General features: G+C 37.7%; 1 protein-coding gene across 3 annotated transcripts in view; it reads right to left on the bottom strand.

Moving 5' to 3' along the window:
- LOC131151023 (B3 domain-containing protein REM10-like) overlaps window positions 1-18,971 on the bottom strand; it is a 46,533-nt gene that overhangs the window by 2,218 nt on the left and 25,344 nt on the right. For 2 of the 3 annotated variants that reach the window (XM_058102184.1, XM_058102182.1), the window contains exons 3-5: window positions 1,928-2,720; window positions 1,380-1,737; window positions 156-292 (exon numbers count right to left, since the gene is read on the bottom strand). In XM_058102184.1, coding sequence (XP_057958167.1) covers window positions 156-292; window positions 1,380-1,737; window positions 1,928-2,011 — 579 coding nt within the window. In that variant the 5' untranslated portion in view covers window positions 2,012-2,720. Of the gene's footprint in view, window positions 1-155; window positions 293-1,379; window positions 1,738-1,927; window positions 2,906-18,971 lie in introns of those variants that run through there. The other variant, XM_058102181.1, reaches the window with a different exon arrangement.

Genomic DNA, 18,971 nt, shown 5'->3' on the forward strand with positions numbered 1-18,971 from the left:
AAAATTGAACAAATATTAATACAAATTTATATAAAATAATTTTTTTATTTGAATTCACTTTATCGATTTCAAATTCAAAATTCCAAATTAATTCAAAATATGATGCATGCATCATAAAACTTAAGTAAAAAACAAAAAATATTTGAAACACTTACCATTGACGATTTGTTGATATTATAAGGCTTGATAGTGCGCGCAAAATAGGGATACTTGAGAGATAAAGAAGTAGCTGCTGCTGCTGTTGGTTTGGGATGAATCTTGGCTCGCTTGTTTTTCAATAACCCTTCAGACTCTTTGAAGAAGCATAACATAAATCAATCTTAGTTGGACAGTAAGACTAAAATCAAGCATCGAGTAATGAATGAAAATGAAAAAAAAATAATAATTACCATAAAAAATTTTCACAAGTTATTCAGTTGAATTCTTATGATTTATTAACATTAATTGGATGTGAAAAGGTCAATAAATTCCGACATGGTACAAATCTGATCATGAAAAATTAGATGTTTATGTACATATAGTCCTTGTAAAGTTGCAATTAAATATATATGCTTATACACCCTTTTCAAATTCATTTGGGTAAATCAAAAATGGATTGTAATTGAGTGAATTTATTTTTCTCAGATGAGCTAAGAAATTAAAAAACCTTTTTTTAAGAATAAAATGACTAGATAGAAATACCAAATCCTATGTTTGGAGAAACTTTGTATTTGTAATACAAAATTATATTGAAATTTGTCAAAATTTACTTAAAATCAAATCTAAAATCCAAAAGCTATACTCCTAAATGCAGAGTTTTAATTTTTTGAAAATGAATGCAACATCATAGCTAATTAAGCTAGGTATTATTTCCTATATCCTAAGTGCAAAGTAACTAAGAAGATGCAGGTAGCTAATATACATATACATGCAGACCTGCATATATAAACCCTAAACCCTAAATCCTTGTTTGTGAATAAATGAAAATATACAATATGGATAAAACATCATATTAACAGAGTGTTTCGCTTGAAAATTTTAGAACAAATATAAAATTTAGGTTGAAAAAAGCACATCAAAGGAGGGGAAAAAAATAGGGACTGGCAACAACAAAATGGATGACACGAAAAGACCAATTTGCCTAAACAAATCGATTGACCTGAATCAAACGAAGAGACCCACCCACTTTGACCAATCCAAACTTGTCCGAAAGCTTGGGCCCAAATCTTTGAGAAATTATTAGGTAAATCAAGTCAATCACATCACTCTTCAACTAACCCAAAACTGAGACCAACCCACTTGACCAAACAACCCAAACTAAACTCAATTATTTAAATACATATGCTCAAATTAACAACTTAAATAAATAAATAAAAGTAAATTAAGACGCATGCACGCACCGTGATGAAAATGGTGTGCAGGGAGGTGTGCATTTGAACTTTGGTCATCATCTTCTTCTGATTTGATGAAGTGACGATAATATTTCTTCTGGCAGGCGGAAGGGTCAAAGACCATAACATGAAACACCATGTCTCCTTCGTGCCTGAACAGCAGGAAATCTCCCACGTGCAGGTCATGCTCCCTGGCAAACTCCGGCCAGCCCTCCTGCAGACGCCGCCCGTTCACCTTCACCAGCCATTGCTTCCCGGCGACAAGGCAGCTTCTCAGCACAGCTTGCTGCTGGTTGCATGAGTGCCCATCACCATCACCATCACCACCACCACCCAAGTACTTGAGGAAGAAAGCAGATGGAATTAACTGCATGCGTGCAATTAGTCAATCAATTCACAATTTCTTCAGTTAATTTTTTATTTTGAGTTAAGATCTTCTTTGGGTAACTTAAAAATGCATTATTAATCAACTAACTATGGAACCACATGTATAAACGAACGGTACAGTACAGATCTCTGCGTGTGTGTGTGCGTGAGGGAGAGAGAGAGAGAAATACGAGTTGGAGGTGGAAATCAGGGAGAAGGGGCTGGAAGAAATGGGGTTTGGAAGCTGGGAGTGCTGATCTTCTACATGCAGCCATTGATTGCGCTGTGCATGAGTGAATTGAAGCTCTAATATTCACTCTCTCTCTCTGTCTCTCTCTCTCTGATTGTTAGAGATATGTCATTTACATTTGCATTTGCATTACATTTTACATTTACATTTCAATTTGTATTTCATTTACATTTCATTTCCTTTTGTACTCAGCAGTATATAAATACCTGCTGCCTTGTATTTCAAAGCAATACAGAATAAAAAATTTCTCACTTTTCAGAGCAAATCTCTCTCTCTTCTAGTTTAATCTCTGCAATATCTGCTGCTCGATCTCGCAGGAAATGCGCGTGCGCAGAATTATTCAAAAAATACTGCTCTCTGTCTATCCTCGTCTGCAGCTTTTGCTTCAGATTCAAACACTCCAGGTTTCGGTGCTCTGATACCATTATAACAAATGACTTCTGTTGAAGAAGAAGAAGAACAAGAACAAGAACAAGAAATCTGCAGCAGCACGCGAGAATTTGAGCCAGTGATTCAGACGAAGTAGATGAAGTAGATCTAGAAATCTGCAGCAGCAACTGAAGAAGAAATCTGCTGCGTTCAGTGACAGCAAATTCGAACAATCTGCAGCAGCAACGTCCGATTGAATTTGCAATCGCGTATGATTATCTCCTTTCCAATTGCGTCGAGCGAGAGAGCTTCACTCCGAGAGAAAGAGAAGTACTGCGAGAGAGAGAGAGAGAGAGAGCTTTGCTCTGAAAAGAGAGAAATTTTTTTATTGTCTGTATTGTTTTGGAATACAAGGCAGCAAAATGAAATGTAAATGAACTACAAATTGAAATGTAAATGTAAATGTAAAATGTATTGCAAACGCAAATGTAAATGACTTATATATTTTAAGAGTGATATCTTTAATTAATGAATGAATCTGCTGCCGTTGGTGCTAGCTAGGGTTTTGGTGAGGGTTTATTGAATGTTGAACGGTGGGGTGTACACAATTAAATTGATTCACATCCCATTTATTACTGAGTCACAACCGGGAGAGACCTTCATATATATATATATATGTGTGTGTGTGTGTGTGTGTGTGTGATGTGTTTGCTTTTTTTGGTAATTTTTTTTAGATAAAGTCTAGTAAAATGAATCTTTCTCTACTTCTTTTTCAACTTGATCGTTATGAAATATGAATTTTGAAATATTATTTTATAATTTTTTAATTCTATCTTTGATAGACTACTTGAATTTAATAATATTAAATTATATTTTATTTATAGTATTATAATTATATTAAGTATTTTATGATTTATTAGTATTTTTTTTATATTATTATAATGTGTGGAAAGTGAGTAAATCTTTCTTCTTTTTTCGATTGATTTACCTTTAGGATACTTCTTGAGACCAATTCCTTCCAATTATTAAGTTTCTCTTGATAATTAGATTTTTCTTTCAATTTTCCTTCCTTAACTAATTATAAAATTCTTTATCATAGTGCTTGGGGATTTAGGAATGAAATGATTGTCTAGGATTATTCCATTTGAAAATATCATAAATGTCTGATATTTTTTAAAGAATCTACTTCCCAAAAGGAAATCATCTGGTAATTCTGGAATCAAGTAAAGAATCTGCTCCTCATAATCTTTGTCGTTCATCCTAATTTTCACGTTTTTGGCAACCTCTCCTATCTGGAGTAATGAACTGTTACCATACTTAAAGATTTTCTGATTCCCAAGTCACTTTTGGAAATCTAATCTTCGTACAAGACCATGTACATTCAGTATCGATAAGGGTTGTGCATTTTACCTTACTAATATAAATGTTTACAAATGTTGCCCATTTTTCGATTTTGGCACTCAAAATGGATATTCCCATATATGTGATATGAGATTGGTCTTCATCTTCGTCTGCATAGATGGAGATTTTTATGGTTTTCTGACTAACTACCTTTCTATTGCTTGAAGTTCTCCTTAATTCAGATGGTCTAGATCCTTCTGATTTAGTTTTTGAATTAATATCTTCCTATATACTCGCTCTGCTACGAGTATACTCACTCAGAGTTTCTGTTATGACTAATCTATTCGCCTCTTGTCGTACTGATTCTGGAAAAAGATTTTTCAATCTTTCTTCTATTCTTAGGGTTACCCAAATCTGCGGCCAACTTAGTGCTCTCGGATTTACGACCACTGGTTGTAATCGTTTGACTGAGTTGGTTTGATTCATCTTGAAGAGTTGAGTGAATCTACTAACTCCTCTTCTAAAAGCTGGTTTTTCCATATTATAGAACTTTAAATATAGTCTGGCAATAAGTCTGATGCACCTCCTATTTAGGCTACATTTTAACATATTCTCTCAATCTCGTGTATTGACTCTAATCTGTAGAGTTTTCTCCACACTCTTGTCTTGAAGATCAACGTGTAAATCTAGTATGACTTTTATCTAAAGTGCTCCTGAATGTAAGTTAGCCCTTGCTTCTCCTAGTAAGGACCTACCAAAATTTCCGATACTTCCATCCATAACTGCAATAAGGATAGGAAGATCGTGCCCTTTCCTTACCAATGGATCTATCTCTGCTTGGATAATTCCATAGTGGACATATCTTGCTCTTTTATCCATTGCTCTCTAGACTTCTTGTGTGGTGAGTAATGGAACTATAAATGTTCCTACATCCGTACTGGATACTTCTATTGTTACCTCTTTCTCGATTACCTTTACAGTCTCTTTGTAAGGTATCCATGAGGTCTGGTATGCTTAAGCCCAACTGGCTCGAGGCATCCTCCATTCCTGACAATCCCTACTTTTTGAAGGAATTTCAGTTTCTACAGTTTGCACTAGATCTCCTTCTTCTCCTGCTAGAGAAACTAGTTCTGGTTCTTTATTTACTACTCTCATCATAGTTAGTCTTAGCTAACTTAGCTTCAAATTATAAGGAGATTTGTCTTCTGAATCTTCCTCTTCTTCTTTTGAATCGGAGTATTCTGAGAAAATAAAATGAATACTCTCAACATCTGAGTGTATTTCTTCTCCCCAAATCGATTCATAAAGCAATTTTGAAGAATTCTCCATCAAGATACTCTCGAGGCTACCCTTCCTTTTCTCTGCTTCAAAACAATTATTAGCCTTATGGTCTTTCTTGCCACAAAACCAACAACAGTCACAACTCTCCAGAGTCTTTCCTTGCGGACATTTAGGATATCATCCATATTTCTTCTTGAATGATTCCTTGACATCTTCTCTAACCCTACTGGGTCTAAGATATCTCTTTTCTGGGTTTTTCTACCCTCTTTTAGAGCTCTTCCTTTTTCCAAATTTTTTCCAAGTCTTTCCTTTGACTTTGGATGTTTTCTTCTTATGGCATATTCCTCCTACAGAGAAAATGCTGGAGATTTTTGGGAGATGCTTCAAAGAAACTCAGATGTGAGTGCCATTATCATAAACACTATCAAAACTCCAGATGAAGTAATTGCTATCATAGCATATTTCTTCAAATAGGAGTTTGTAGGATATTCGCTAGTTGATAGAGGTGACGAGCTGGTTGAAAAAGCCAGAATGGCTCTCACAAAGATTCAGATCTGTGACATGTGTTACTTTGAAGAGTTTCTTTGTGAATTTCAATATTGGTATTACAAGCTCGATCCACAAGATCAAGCATACGCAAAAGAAGTCTTTATTAATAAATTACGCAGCAATTGGCCAGAAGTGGTAAAACAAGTTGTTAAGCAGAGACTGGAGAGAGATACAAAAGTATCAGATACTCTCGGAGTCAGAGCTGAAACAGTAAGACAAATGATAAGACTTTACTGTATGCAGCAGCACATGTTTCAGGTAAGAAATATGCCTTATTTGAATCTAGAGTGTTGTCCCAAGATAAGTGGGGTAGCAGGGAGATATGATTGTAATTAGAGACCAACTAGATACTCAGAACGAGTAGAAACTTGTTGTGCAGGAGGAATATGCCATAAGAAGAAAACATCCAAAGTCAAAGGAAAGACTTTGAAGAAATTTGGAAAAAGGAAGAGCTCTAAAAAGTGGCAGAAAAACCCAAAAAAGAGATATCTTAGACTCAGTAGGGTTAGAGAAGATGTCAAGGAATCGTTCAAGAAGAAATATGGACGATATCCTAAATGTTCGCAAGGAAAGACTCTGGAGAGTTGTGACTGTTGTTGGTTTTGTGGCAAGAAGGGTCATAAGGCTAATAATTATTTTGAAGCAGAGAAAAGGAAGGGTAGCCTCAAGAGTATCTTGATGGAGAATTCTTCAGAATTTCTTTATAAACCGATTTGGGGAGAAGAAATAGATACAGATGATGAGAGTATTTATTCTATTTTCTCAAAATACTCCGATTTGGAAGAAGAAGAGGAAGATTTAGAAGATGAATCTCCTTATAATCTGAAGCTATGTCAGCTAAGACTAGCTATAATGAGAGCAGTAGATAAAGCACTAGAACTAATTTCTCTTGCAGGAGAAGAAGGAGATCTAGTGCAAACTACAGAAACTAAAATTCCTTCAAAAGTAGGGATTGTTAGGAATGGAGGATGTCTCGAGCCAGTTGTGTAATGACCTGCTATTTAACTGGGTTTTTATTTTATTTTATTTTATTTTATACTATAACATTTAAAATGTTCTGATACCAAGATGAATTAAACCCAACCATCAACCTAAGCAGTGAGAAGTGGAAATTAAATAAACATAACCATATATCATTATATACAATACCAGAGTACTAGAATGTTTCCCAAAATATACAAATATGGTTGTTTCCCCAAAATACCCTCAACTGGTTAAGGCTATACAAAAATACTCCCAAGATACTCACTTTACTGTTAGGGCAATACTGAGGCCCCTCTATCTGCGAGCCTGGTCTGCTCGCCTACCTAGATCACCTAAAAAATAATTCAACACTACGATGAGCCAAAGTTCAGTAAGACGAAATATGCTATTGCTAGTGTGTGGCAAATGAGTTACAATACTATGAAAATCTGTTGTTATAAAAATCATGTATAACTGAACCTGGAAATATAGTACGAGTAATGGAAACCACCCCCATTTTCATGTTACTTAATATATCTGTATTTTAGGTTTCTAATCAAAATACTTCTAATATAAATAAGTACACTTTCTGTCTCTGTAAATCTGTATATACATAATAGTAACTGAAAACTTCCCTGTGGATAACTGTGCGTCATGATTTAACCCCTCATGACAGGGTTGTGCGACCCGTAGGCAGGATCTACCCTGACTGGCCGACCAGGATAAATCACTATACTCCCTCAGTCAGATCGGCCACTCCTTAACCCATATCTGATGGGGAGCCTGTCCATGTCTATGCACGATTGACCTACTACCACGTATTATCTAAATAGGTGGTTGCACTCTGAACTGACATATCTGTAGCTACGGTACCGTACTTTGTAACTGTATGGTCCAACAGGGTCTGATACTATATAATACATCTCTATATACAACTATCTGATTTACTATGATTCTGAAATAACTGTATTAACCATGACACTAAAATAAACTGTAACTGTGTCAACAGTATTTCTGAACTGAACTATAATTCGTAAGTCATGGTACTGAAAACTATATAATAATGGTATCCTGTAATTACTATAAAACATATTCACTGGGTGTATATTGTGTAAAACATACCCTGAAAATACTGTAAAATATGCTTCTGTACTATATTTATATTCTCAAGCCACACAGTAATTTAATACATAATATTCATAATTAATAAACGGTATAAAGTCCTTTTGTGAATAATAACTTGGTAAAAATATACATTTCATACTAGAAAACATTTTAGAACTACCTAACATAACATATTTCCCTTACTTGATTTTTGCTAAAATCCCCCTACTGAGACGTGTCCTACACCCATAGGGTTCTCCACTTAACATCCTCAAAATCATATATCCCATAACAGAACATCAATATTTCTTGGCCTACATAATTTCTTACAACTGTCAGAAGACCAAAAACTGAATAAAAGACCTTACCTTGATTCTGAGGAGAAATTCGACTCAATCCCACCGACGATCCGCCCCAGAAGACTTGAGGAGAACTCCGCCATGAGCGTCATGGTGGCCTCAAATCGTCGATCCGGCGACTGACGGGGCCAAAATTGAAGAGAGATGAAAGAGAGGCCGTAGGAGAGAAAGGAGAGAGAGCGGCGCTGAATTTATGAATTAATCTGAAGTTTTGCACTATGTATACTGCAGGATTCGTCGATGAGCCATGTCATCTCGTTGACGAGTCCTTCAGTAATTTCGTTGACGGACCCTACCTCCTCATTGAGGAATTTCAGACTACCTAAAACCCCTTCTCAGTATCTTCTCGTCGACGAAGCTCGCCCTCGTCGACGAGGTTCTGCTGTACCCTCATCAACGAATCCCTTGTGTTCGTCGACGAGATCTTGATAAATTTATTGGGGTATTTTTCCCAAAGTGCGATATCGTCGACTGCCTCCTTCTGTTACTGTTTCTATTTCTCTCCCTCTTTATTATTTAAATACTTATTATTCTTCAGGTCACTACAAGTTGGGCTGAAGCATACCAGACCTCATGGATACCTTACAAAGAGACTGTAACGGTAATCAAGAAAGAGGTAACAACAGAAGTATTTAGTACGGATGCAGGAACATTTATAGTTCCATTACTCACCACATAAGAAGTCCAGAGAGCAATAAATAAAAGAGCAAGATATGTCCACTATGAAATTATCTAGGTAGGGATAGATCCATTGGTAAGGAAAGGGCAAGATCTTCCTATCCTTATTGTAGTTATGGATGGAAGTATCGGTAATTTATGTAGGTCCTTATTAGGAGGAGCAAGGGCTAACTTACATTTAGGAGCAACTTGGATAAAATTCATACTAGATTTACACGTTGATCTTCAAGACAAAAGTATGGAGAAAACTCTACAGATTAAAGTCAATACACAAGACTGACAGAGTATGTTAAAATGTAGCCCAGATAGGAGGTGTAGTAGACTTATTGCTAGACTATATTTAAAGTTCTATAACACGAGAAAACCAGCCCTCAGAAGGAGAGTTAGTAGATTCACTCAACTCTTCGAGACGATCAAACCGACTCAGTTAGAGGATAACAACTAGAGGTCGTAAATTCGAGAGCACTAAGTTAGCCGCAGATTTGGATAACCCCAAGAACAGAAGAAAGCTTGAAAAATCTTTTGCTAGAATCAGTATGACAAGAGGCAAATAGATTAGTCATAACAGAACCTCTGAGTGACTATACTCCTAGAAGAGCGAGTATATCTAGAGAGGAAGATATTAATTTAGAAACTAGATCAGAAGGATATGGACCATCTGAATTAAGGAGAACTTCAAGCAACAGAAGGGTAGTTGGTCAGAGCACCATAAGAATTCCCATCTATGCAGACGAAGATGAAGACCAATCTCATATCGCATATATGGGAACATCCATTTTGAGTGCCAAAATTGAAGAATGGGTAACATTAGTAAACATTTCTAGTAGTAAGGTAGAATGTACAACCCTTATCGATACTGGATGTACAAGGTCTTGTATGAAGATTAGATTTCCAGAAGTGACTTGGGAATCAGAAAATATTTGGGTTATACTTGGTAACAGTTCATTACTCCAGATAGGAGAGGTTGCCAAAAATGTGAAAATTAGGATAAACGGCAAAGATTATGAGGATAAGATTCTTTGCTTGATTCCAGAATTACCAGATGATTTCCTTTTAGGAAGTAGATTCCTCAGAAAATATCAGCCATTTACGATATTTTTAGATGGAATAATCCTAGACAACCATTTCATTCTGAAATCCTCATGCACTATTATAAAGAATTATATGATAGTCGAGGAAGGAAAACTGGAAGAAAAATCTAATTATCAAGAGAAACTTGATAATTGGAAGGAACTGGTATCAGGAAGTATCCTAAAGGTAAATCAGTTGGAAAAAGAAGAAAGTAATCTTGAAGAAATCAAGAAGATGCTTTTAGAAAATTGGTCAGAGAATCCGCAGGCATTATGGTAGAAGGCCATGCTAGAAGCTGATATTGTGCTTAAACATCCCGATACAATTATTATGAGTAAAGAGATTTGTTATCCAAACGAAATGATAAAGGAATTTGAGAAGCAAATTCCAGAATTATTAGATTTGGGACTAATTAGGCACATTACAAGTGAGCACAGGAGTGTTGCATTCATGGTAACAAATAATGTGGAGCAGAAACGTGGAAAAGCCAGGATGGTTATTGACTATAGAGATTTGAATAAAGAAACAAGAGATGATGGGTATAATTTACCTAATCAAGAGTCTATTAGAAATAGAATAAGGAGGAAGAAACCCTCAGTTTCGATCTCAAGTCAGGATATTAGTAGATAAAGGTCAAAGAAAGAGCAATAGCTCTTACAGCCTTCACTACGCCGATTGGGCTTTTCGAAAGGCTAGTTATGCCATTTGGATTGAAGAATGCCCCAAGAATCTTTTAGAGAAGGATGGATAAAAGTGTTTGAAGGAATAACTGGATTTGTTGCAGTTTATATTGATGATGTTATAGTATTTAGTAAAAATACTATGGATCATTTAGAACACTTAAAGCAGGTGGCCCAAGTGTTCAAAAATGAAGGAATGATTCTTTCAGAAAGAAAAACCATTTGGAGCAACCTCAGATTGAATTCTTAGGTTTAAAAATTCGAGGTTGTGAAGAGGAACTTCAACCACATATAGCAGAAAGGCTATGTGAATTCCCTAATGAATTCAAAGATAGAAGGCAATGTCAATGCTTTCTAAGAGTATTGAATTACATTAGAAAATTTATAAAAATTTGGTAGAAAAGGAAGCACCAATTCAGAAAAAGGTTTCAGTAAAAAATCTTTGGAATTGGATTTCAAAGGATACTGAAGTAGTAAAGGCCTTAAAAGAAGAAGCCAAGAATTTACCAAAATTAGAATACCCAAACGACACAGAATTAGATATAATTATAGAAACCGATGCTTCAGATATTGCATGGGGATGTGTTTTAAAAATTAGAAAAATTGATAAAACAGAGCACCTCAGCAAATATTGGAGTGGGTGTTTTAATGGAGCACAACTAAACTACCTAGTTCATGAAAAGGAGTTATTGGCAATCCTTAAAGGAATTGGGGCCAATGAACTTTTCTTGGGTAAACCATTTATCATAAAATAGATAGTTCCTATGTAAAGCACTTCATGAGAATTAAGTTAAACGATACATTCAAGTAAGATTGATTAGACAGAGAAACGAATTGCAATATTATTCTTTTAATATAGAGCATATTAAGGGAAAGGATAATATTATTATTGATACTCTAACCAAATATTTGAATTCTTGTAGACCTAATGACAAGCAGGCAGTAGCAATAGCAATAGCAGTCATTCCAAATGTCCAATTTGTCAAGAAAGGCATAAGGTGGCAGATTGCCCAGTTGCCAGATTTGTTGACAAACAAATGCAGATAACTTTCAACTCCAGAAAGGGAGAATGAAGTAGTAAAGAAAGAAGAAGTGTTTCTCATAAGAGAGAACGACCAGTTCCAATTTTGGAAGAAAACCAAATGAAGAAGGGAAGCTTGTCTAGAAAGGATGACAGGCCTAGTAACAAAAGTCATATTCAGTGTTTTGTCTGCAACCAGTATGGACATTACAACACCCAATGTGTCCAGAACCCTAAAACTAGGAACGTAAAAGGAGAAGGCAGGCAAAGAAATGAGTTAGCTACGATCAACAGAAATGTTTCAAAATCTAGGAAGGATAGAAAAACAATCGAAGTTGATTTTGTTATTGAAGATTTTCTGGGAAGGACTCCAGAAATCACGAAGGAAAAGAGAGATTTTCTAGAAGGGTTAATCAATAATCCAACAACTACAACAAATACATCTTTTTCAGTTAATCTAAGGGAAGTGGTAGAAATATTGGAAGAATTTGAATCCTTTATTCAAGAAAACTTCAGGATCATTAACAGGGAGAGTACATCCGAACTTATTCATCAGCAAATTAAACTCAAAGTTGAAATGGATATTCAATTGAAGAAATACAACTTTACTACCAGAGCGATAGTAAATATTTCAGAGTATCCAGAGTTGAAGCAGTTTTGGATGAGAAGTGGTCTGTGTATCCCAAAATTACACATGCCCAGAAATTTAAACCTTGAACTTCTATTTGCAGTACAGAAAGCCTTGGGAATAGGAGAAGTCCAGTTTTTTGGTTTCAGTAAGACAGGACAAACTTTTGATTTCCTACCAGCAATGGTGAAACATGTGCTAAACTTCACTAATCCAAGATGACTATGGTGGACTAGCTACATTGAACCAATTGAATTGAAATCAGGAAAAGTTTTGTTTTGGAATCGTTTTCCAGAAGATTGGAAAGATGGAACAGTCTTAGATTTTCATGAAGAAGAACCAGACTGGGAGGATTTCTAGAAGCATAGGAAATTCTATGATTTGGTTCAGAATTTATAGGGAATTTATCTTCTCGAAACTAGAATAGCTTTAGATTGTATATTTTTCTTAGATTATGAAATTCTAATTGCAATTGAAGGGAAATATCTCTAGAAGTTCAAAGAAGCAAATTTAACATAATTTGTGATTGGAGCGAGGAATATAATTAATCAAATTAAAAATTGGGAGCATCATCTTCCTTCAACCCAGGTCATGAAGAGTAATCTTCATATCATACTTGCAGAATCAGTGAGAAAGCAGCACGATGAAGAAATAATCAGTGCTCTGAAAGATTTATGAAGAGGGATGAGATTGAATGGTTCAAATGATAGTCCAGGTGTCATCATATCCCAAGCCAAGCTGAGCAGACTACTCAGAAGGGTCATATCCAGACATTTGTCCAGAATCATGTTATATCCTAGGCCTCGTCGAAAGGACGATTTGTCTGGTCATATTTTTGTTGTTTAGTCAAAAGCTACTTTATTAAAGTTGTCGGCAATTGTTTTATTTTAAAAGGTGATTCAGCAAGTATGTGTTGTCCCCTCTTTCTTTTATTTTTTAAAGTAAGTGAGTCAGCAAAGCACGTGTTGTCCCTTTCTTTATCCTTTTGCTTTTGCTTTACGTCAGGCATCTACTTTTAAGAAAGCAAGTTATGCTTATCCATTAGCAGTCACTTGCCTATTTAAGGGAGCTTCGACCCTTGTGTTCGGGAAGGGAAAATTAAGAAACATTAATACAAGTCTATTCGGTGGAAGGAGCATTTGCAGAGGTTCCATTTAGACACCAAGCATACTAGTGGGATACGAAAGATTACCTGTTGCAACTTCGTGTAGGGTTGAAGAGAAGGATCAAGAAAAGGTAATAATTTGTATTAATTTATTTTCCTTTCCCCCTTTGTCACTCTAGTCTCAGAATTGAGTCCAATAAGGATCCATAAGATATTGGTACCGAATAGGTAATCTTTCGTATCCCACTAGTATGCTTGGTGTCTAAACGGAACCTTTGCGAATGCTCCTTTGACCGAGCTGCCTTAGGCTTCCTTAAAACTTCAAACGTCACATAATAGTATTTGGAATAGAAAGAAAGATTCAAAGAAAGAGAAAGAGATCTATGAGCTGAATAGACTTGTATTGATGTTTCTTAATTTTTCCTCCCCGAACACAAAGGTCGGAGCTCCCTAAAATAGGCAAGCGGCTACTAATGGATAAGCACAACTTGCTTTCTCAAAAGTAGGTGTCTGACGTAAAGCAAAAGCAAAAGGATAAAGAAAGGGACAATACATGCTTTGCTGATTCACTTACTTTAAAAAAGAAAAGAAAGAGGGGACAACACATGCTTGCTGACTCACCTTTTAAAATAAAACAAATTACCAACAACTTTAATAAAGTAGCTTTTGACTAAACAACAAAAGATATGACCCGACGAATCGTCCTTTCGACGAGGCCTGGGATATGACATGATTCTGGACAAAAGTCTGGATATGACCCTTTTGAGTAGGCCACTCAGCTTGGCCTGGGATATGATGACACCTGGACTATCATCTAAACCGTTCAATATCATCCCTCTTTAGAGATCTTTCAGAGCACTGGTGATTTCTTCATCGTGCTGCTTTCTCGCTAATTCTGCAAGTACGATCCGAATATCACTCTTCATGGCCTGGGTTGACGGAAGATGATGCTCCCAATTTTTAATTTGACTAATTATGTTCTTTACTTCAATCGCAAATTCTGCTAAATTTGCTTCTTTGAACTTCTGGAGATATTTTCCTTCAATTGTAATCAGAATTTGATCTGAGGAAAAGCACTATAGTGGCTGCATTTATTGCAAGTTGACAATATTAACATAGATAAAAATATTGCTTGTAAAGCTCTTGATGCACCGAAAGGGAATCTTTTCCATTTTTCTCTCCAAGTGTGTAACAAGTTGTGATTTCTTTTTTACTTGTATAAATACATGACAAATATTAATAAAATACTTAAGGAAAACCTTTCAATGCAAATGCCATTCTGATATAGTATCAGAGCTCGCTGACCTCAGTCTCCAATGGTTGACGCCTCTACTGCTACTACTAATGCCTCTTCCCCAGCATCCTCCTTTTCTCATGTCATCACCAACAAGCTCACTACCGACAATTTTCCTCTCTATAAGGATCAAGTCAGTGCCTATCTACGTGGACAAGACCTATACCAATTTGTCAATGGCAACTCTCCTGGCTCCTCCTCAATTTCTCCCTAATCAACCCACTGTTAACCCTAAGTACTATGCTTGGATGAAAACATACTAGCTTGTACTGAGCATCCTTTTTTCTTCAATTTCAGAATTTGTCATATGCCACATCCTCTCCTCTCCTACCTCACTTGCACTCTGGAGCTCTCTTGACTCCCTTTTCACCTATAAATCCCAAGCCTAACAATTCCAAGTTTGTTTTCAATTAGCCAACCTTGCTCGCGGTGAGCACTCCGTCACAGATTTTTTTCTCCAAAGTTCGAGCACTAGCTTTTAGCTTGAATTGGGATTCCTCTTCCTGACCAGGACTTTGTCACCTACATGCTCACCAAGCTTGGTCCCTCTTACAATTCATTCATAACCTCCATCACCACACAATCCAACCCCATCTCCTCCCACGAACTATTTTAGCTTCTTTTTGTTTACGAGAGCATATTAGCTCACTCAAATAACATGCTCCCCTATGACCCTTCGGTGAATGTCACAACAATTGGAGGCCGAGACCATTGTGGTCGAGGCTACTCAAGAGGGGGCAGATCTAGCAGACATGGCAACACCTGAGGACGCTCATACTCCTACAATAGAGGCAGTCGCAACAGCAGCTACCCCAATCCACCATCATTTACCTACCCCCCAACAACATCCCCTTGTCCATGGTGACATCAAAATATATCTATTGGTTTACGTCGATGATATTGTTATCACTTCATCACATAACTCTACTATTGATTCCTTAATTGATGCCTTGAGTCAAGCTTTTCCTATTAAGGACTTGGGCCAGTTGTCCTATTTTCTGGGTTTGGAGATAGATTATCTAAAGGATGGTGTTCTGCTTACTTAATGGAAGTACATTAAGGACTTGCTACATCGTAGAAAAATGTCTAATGCAAAACTCATTTCCTCACCCATGGCAGCTTCATTAAAACTGTCCTCCTTTGATTCTCCTTCCTTTGATGATCCAATTCTTTTCAGAAGCACTATTGGAGCACTTCAATACATGTCACACTCTAGGCCAGACATTTTTTTTTGTCCAGTGAATAAAGTGTGTCAATTCATGCATAATCCCAACATATCCCATTGGAGTGCTGTAAATAGAATTTTAAGATACCTTAGGGGAACTATCAATCATGGTAATTTCCCTTCAAAACTTCCTTGACCCTCCAAACCTATTATGATGCTGATTAGGCAGGTTGCCCAAATGACAAAAGATCAACCGGCGGATATTGCATTTTCCTTAGCAACCATTTGATCTCATGGATTTCCAAAAAGCATAAAATAGTAGCCAGATCATGTAAGAACTTGAACCATGATAAATGAGTTTAAATAAATAAGAAAGGGATAAAATGGGAATTTGAACAAGCTTCGTCGACGAAGCCAGAGTTCGTTGATGAAGGCCTTGTATCTCTCGTCGACGAAGTTCAGAGTCTCATCAATAAGGAAAAGCTGAGGAGTCTCGGGAAACCGGTGTTCTCAGGCTCATCGACGAGGTTACCGTCTCGTCGATGAGAAGATAATATAGCCTCGTCAACGAGGAAGACAATATAGCCTTGTCGACGAGGACCTAATTCGTCGACGAGATGTGGCCGGGTCAAAGGGCTATAAATAGAAGTTTCTTTACTTCTCAACTATGAAAACTCAAATATCTTCTCTCTCTCTCTCTCTCTCTGTAGAACTCTCCCTACTCTCTATCTCTCTAGATTTCTTCATCGTTCGTCGTTAGAATCGTGAATCTCAAGTTACCATGAGGATCGTGGAAGGATTCTCTACAAGTTCTATGGATCGGAATCCTGTTTAAGAGATTTTTGGGTTTCGACTTAAAATCGAGGTAAGACTCGGTTTTCAATTCTGATCCTGTAGTTTAGTAGAGAACAGTGTTGTGAATATCTTCTGTACTGTTAATTGTAGGTTTTGGAACTCGGTTCGCTGTTTAGGGGCCTTAGAGTTTGGGAATTACTATTTGGGGAAAAGTTAAGGGGAACTGTGTTTATATTGGGTATTTTTGAAATTGGACTCGGTGAAACTATGGTTCACGGTCCTGTGTGTGTTTTGGCTACTCATTTGGGGGAATCTAACGGAAAAAACTATGGGTTTTTCATGATTACAGTTTTTGAAAAAAGGGGGCGACAGGCTGCATCCCTGGTTTTGTTGAAAATCGAACGTATATGTTGATTTATACTGCGTTATAGGGATGGTTGTGCCTTGACTTGTTTAAACTGTATGTGTTTGGAAAACCATGATTTTAGATTACCAAATGGGTGTGGTTTGTTTGATTATATGAGCATGCATGTGTGTGTGTGTGATTGGTTTAAATGCTAGTAGGAACGCAGTTCCAAAATTGTTCCAAGTACTGACAGTGTCCGACTCTATATCCGAGGGCGTATGAAATCACGAGCCATAGGTTGGCAGAGGTCCAACTCTATATCCAAGGTCGTGAGCCTATTCTGGCAGATCAGGCCGAAGGGTGTGGATCCATCAGTTAGCACCAGTACGATGCCATGGGAGTCGAGGACTAGCCATGTGCCAGTGGCGCCGTGTTACACGGGTTGGCTATGGGCCAATGCCGTATGTCGCGGGCCGGCTTCGAGCCAAATGGTGTGATGACATCGGGATTGCTGATCATGTGTGTGTGTGCGTGTATGCACTGTGTAAAATTAGTACTGGACTACATTTAACTGCGTGTATGTTGCATCATGATAACACTCAAATGCCACACACTGATATAACCTATGTTCTTCCTTACTGAGTGGTGTCTAACCCCTACTATACGTACATTTTTACAAGCCCTTCGAGTAACCGAAACTAGCGTCCTGGTGTAGAGAGCGTTGTGGTCGGTGTATCGCGATTAACGCTTAGGTAAGTGCTAGGACTATATTTTGGTGGGTTGCCATTTTGAGATGTATTTGGGCACCCGTTTGTACATTTGTGATAGAGGTTGTTTCTGCTCTTGTATATACTCTGGTATGGTACTGTATGTGTATAGAATGACCTATTTTTGCTGCGTATATTCTGTGGTGTTGGATGTGTATAGGGTGTCTGGGAATCCCACTGGGTCAGACCTTCATCCTTTGTACTGTATCTGTGGATGGTTTGTATGATACAGGGATGGATTAGATTACTTTTTCACCCTTGGGTCCCGTTTCTGGGTTCGGGACGTGACAACTTGGTATCAGAGTTAACTAGGTTGTTAGGTCTTGTAGACTTGGTTAGGCTTAGCTATTAGTACATACTAGAGTATAGGATGTTGGATATGGGTAGAGTTGGTTGAGGGTTGTTCGGTTGCTAGACCGAGAATTGTCGATGGTATTCCGTGTTTTTCTTGGGATGACAATTCCTATAAAAGTAGGGCAGATCATTGACGACTTTTGTGTTGGTGTGATAGGACAAACCTAGACCTAATAGGGAGTAGTTAACACGATTAGTGATAGATCATTGTATTAACTGTATGTGTTTTAGGGATACTGATAGATTCCTAATGTGTTGCATAATGGAGCGCAAGGATAATGACTTGGGAAGTGGCTCCGATGAGACTGCAAGTGATGTGTCTCCTTCTGTGCCTCGAGGTTTGACGAGGCAGGTGTTACGGGAGATCGGACGGAGTGTGAGGAGATGCGAGCGCTCTCCTACTGCTGCGGGGTGCACCATTGAGAGGTTCACACACATGCATCCTTCGACGTTCTTTGGAGAACCTGACTTGACGATAGCAGAGGATTGGGTGGAGAAGACTGAGAGGATCTTGGAGGTCCTGCACTGCACGGATAGGCAACGAGTCCTTTATGCCACATTCCAGCTATTTGGGGAGGCAGGTCGATGGTGGACTGCTGTGAGTCAGCTAGAGAAGCAGAAAGCCGGTCCAGAGGAGATGACGTGGAGTCGTTTCAAGGAGGTGTTATTTTATAAATACTTCCCGGCTTCATACGTGATGCGAAGGCGAATGATTTTTATGCTCTAACTCAGGGGAATATGACGGTGCAGAGGTATGCGGCTCGATATATAGTTCTATCCCAGTTCGCACCGTGTTTGATCTCGAGCGAGTATGAGAAGACTTAGAGGTTCGAGAAGGGTTTGAGGAAGGATATCCGTAGACTAGTGGGTATGCTTCAGATCCGCGAGTTCTCGGTGTTGGTGGATAAAGCCACGATGATTGAGACCGGTATCCGAGAGGACGAGGTAGATTAGGAATCGAGGAAGAGGATAATACCTTCTGGTCCTTAGTCTGGATCTCATCAAGGATTGTGGAAGAAGAGGAACAAGGGCTCGGGCTACCGTCAGAATACCGAGCGCCAGGGTTCTCAGGGAAGCCAGACTAGTGGACGTTGTATTAGATGCCGCAAATGGCC

The sequence above is a fragment of the Malania oleifera genome, chromosome 3 (genome assembly GCF_029873635.1).
Source record: "Malania oleifera isolate guangnan ecotype guangnan chromosome 3, ASM2987363v1, whole genome shotgun sequence".
Taxonomy (NCBI): domain Eukaryota; kingdom Viridiplantae; phylum Streptophyta; class Magnoliopsida; order Santalales; family Ximeniaceae; genus Malania; species Malania oleifera.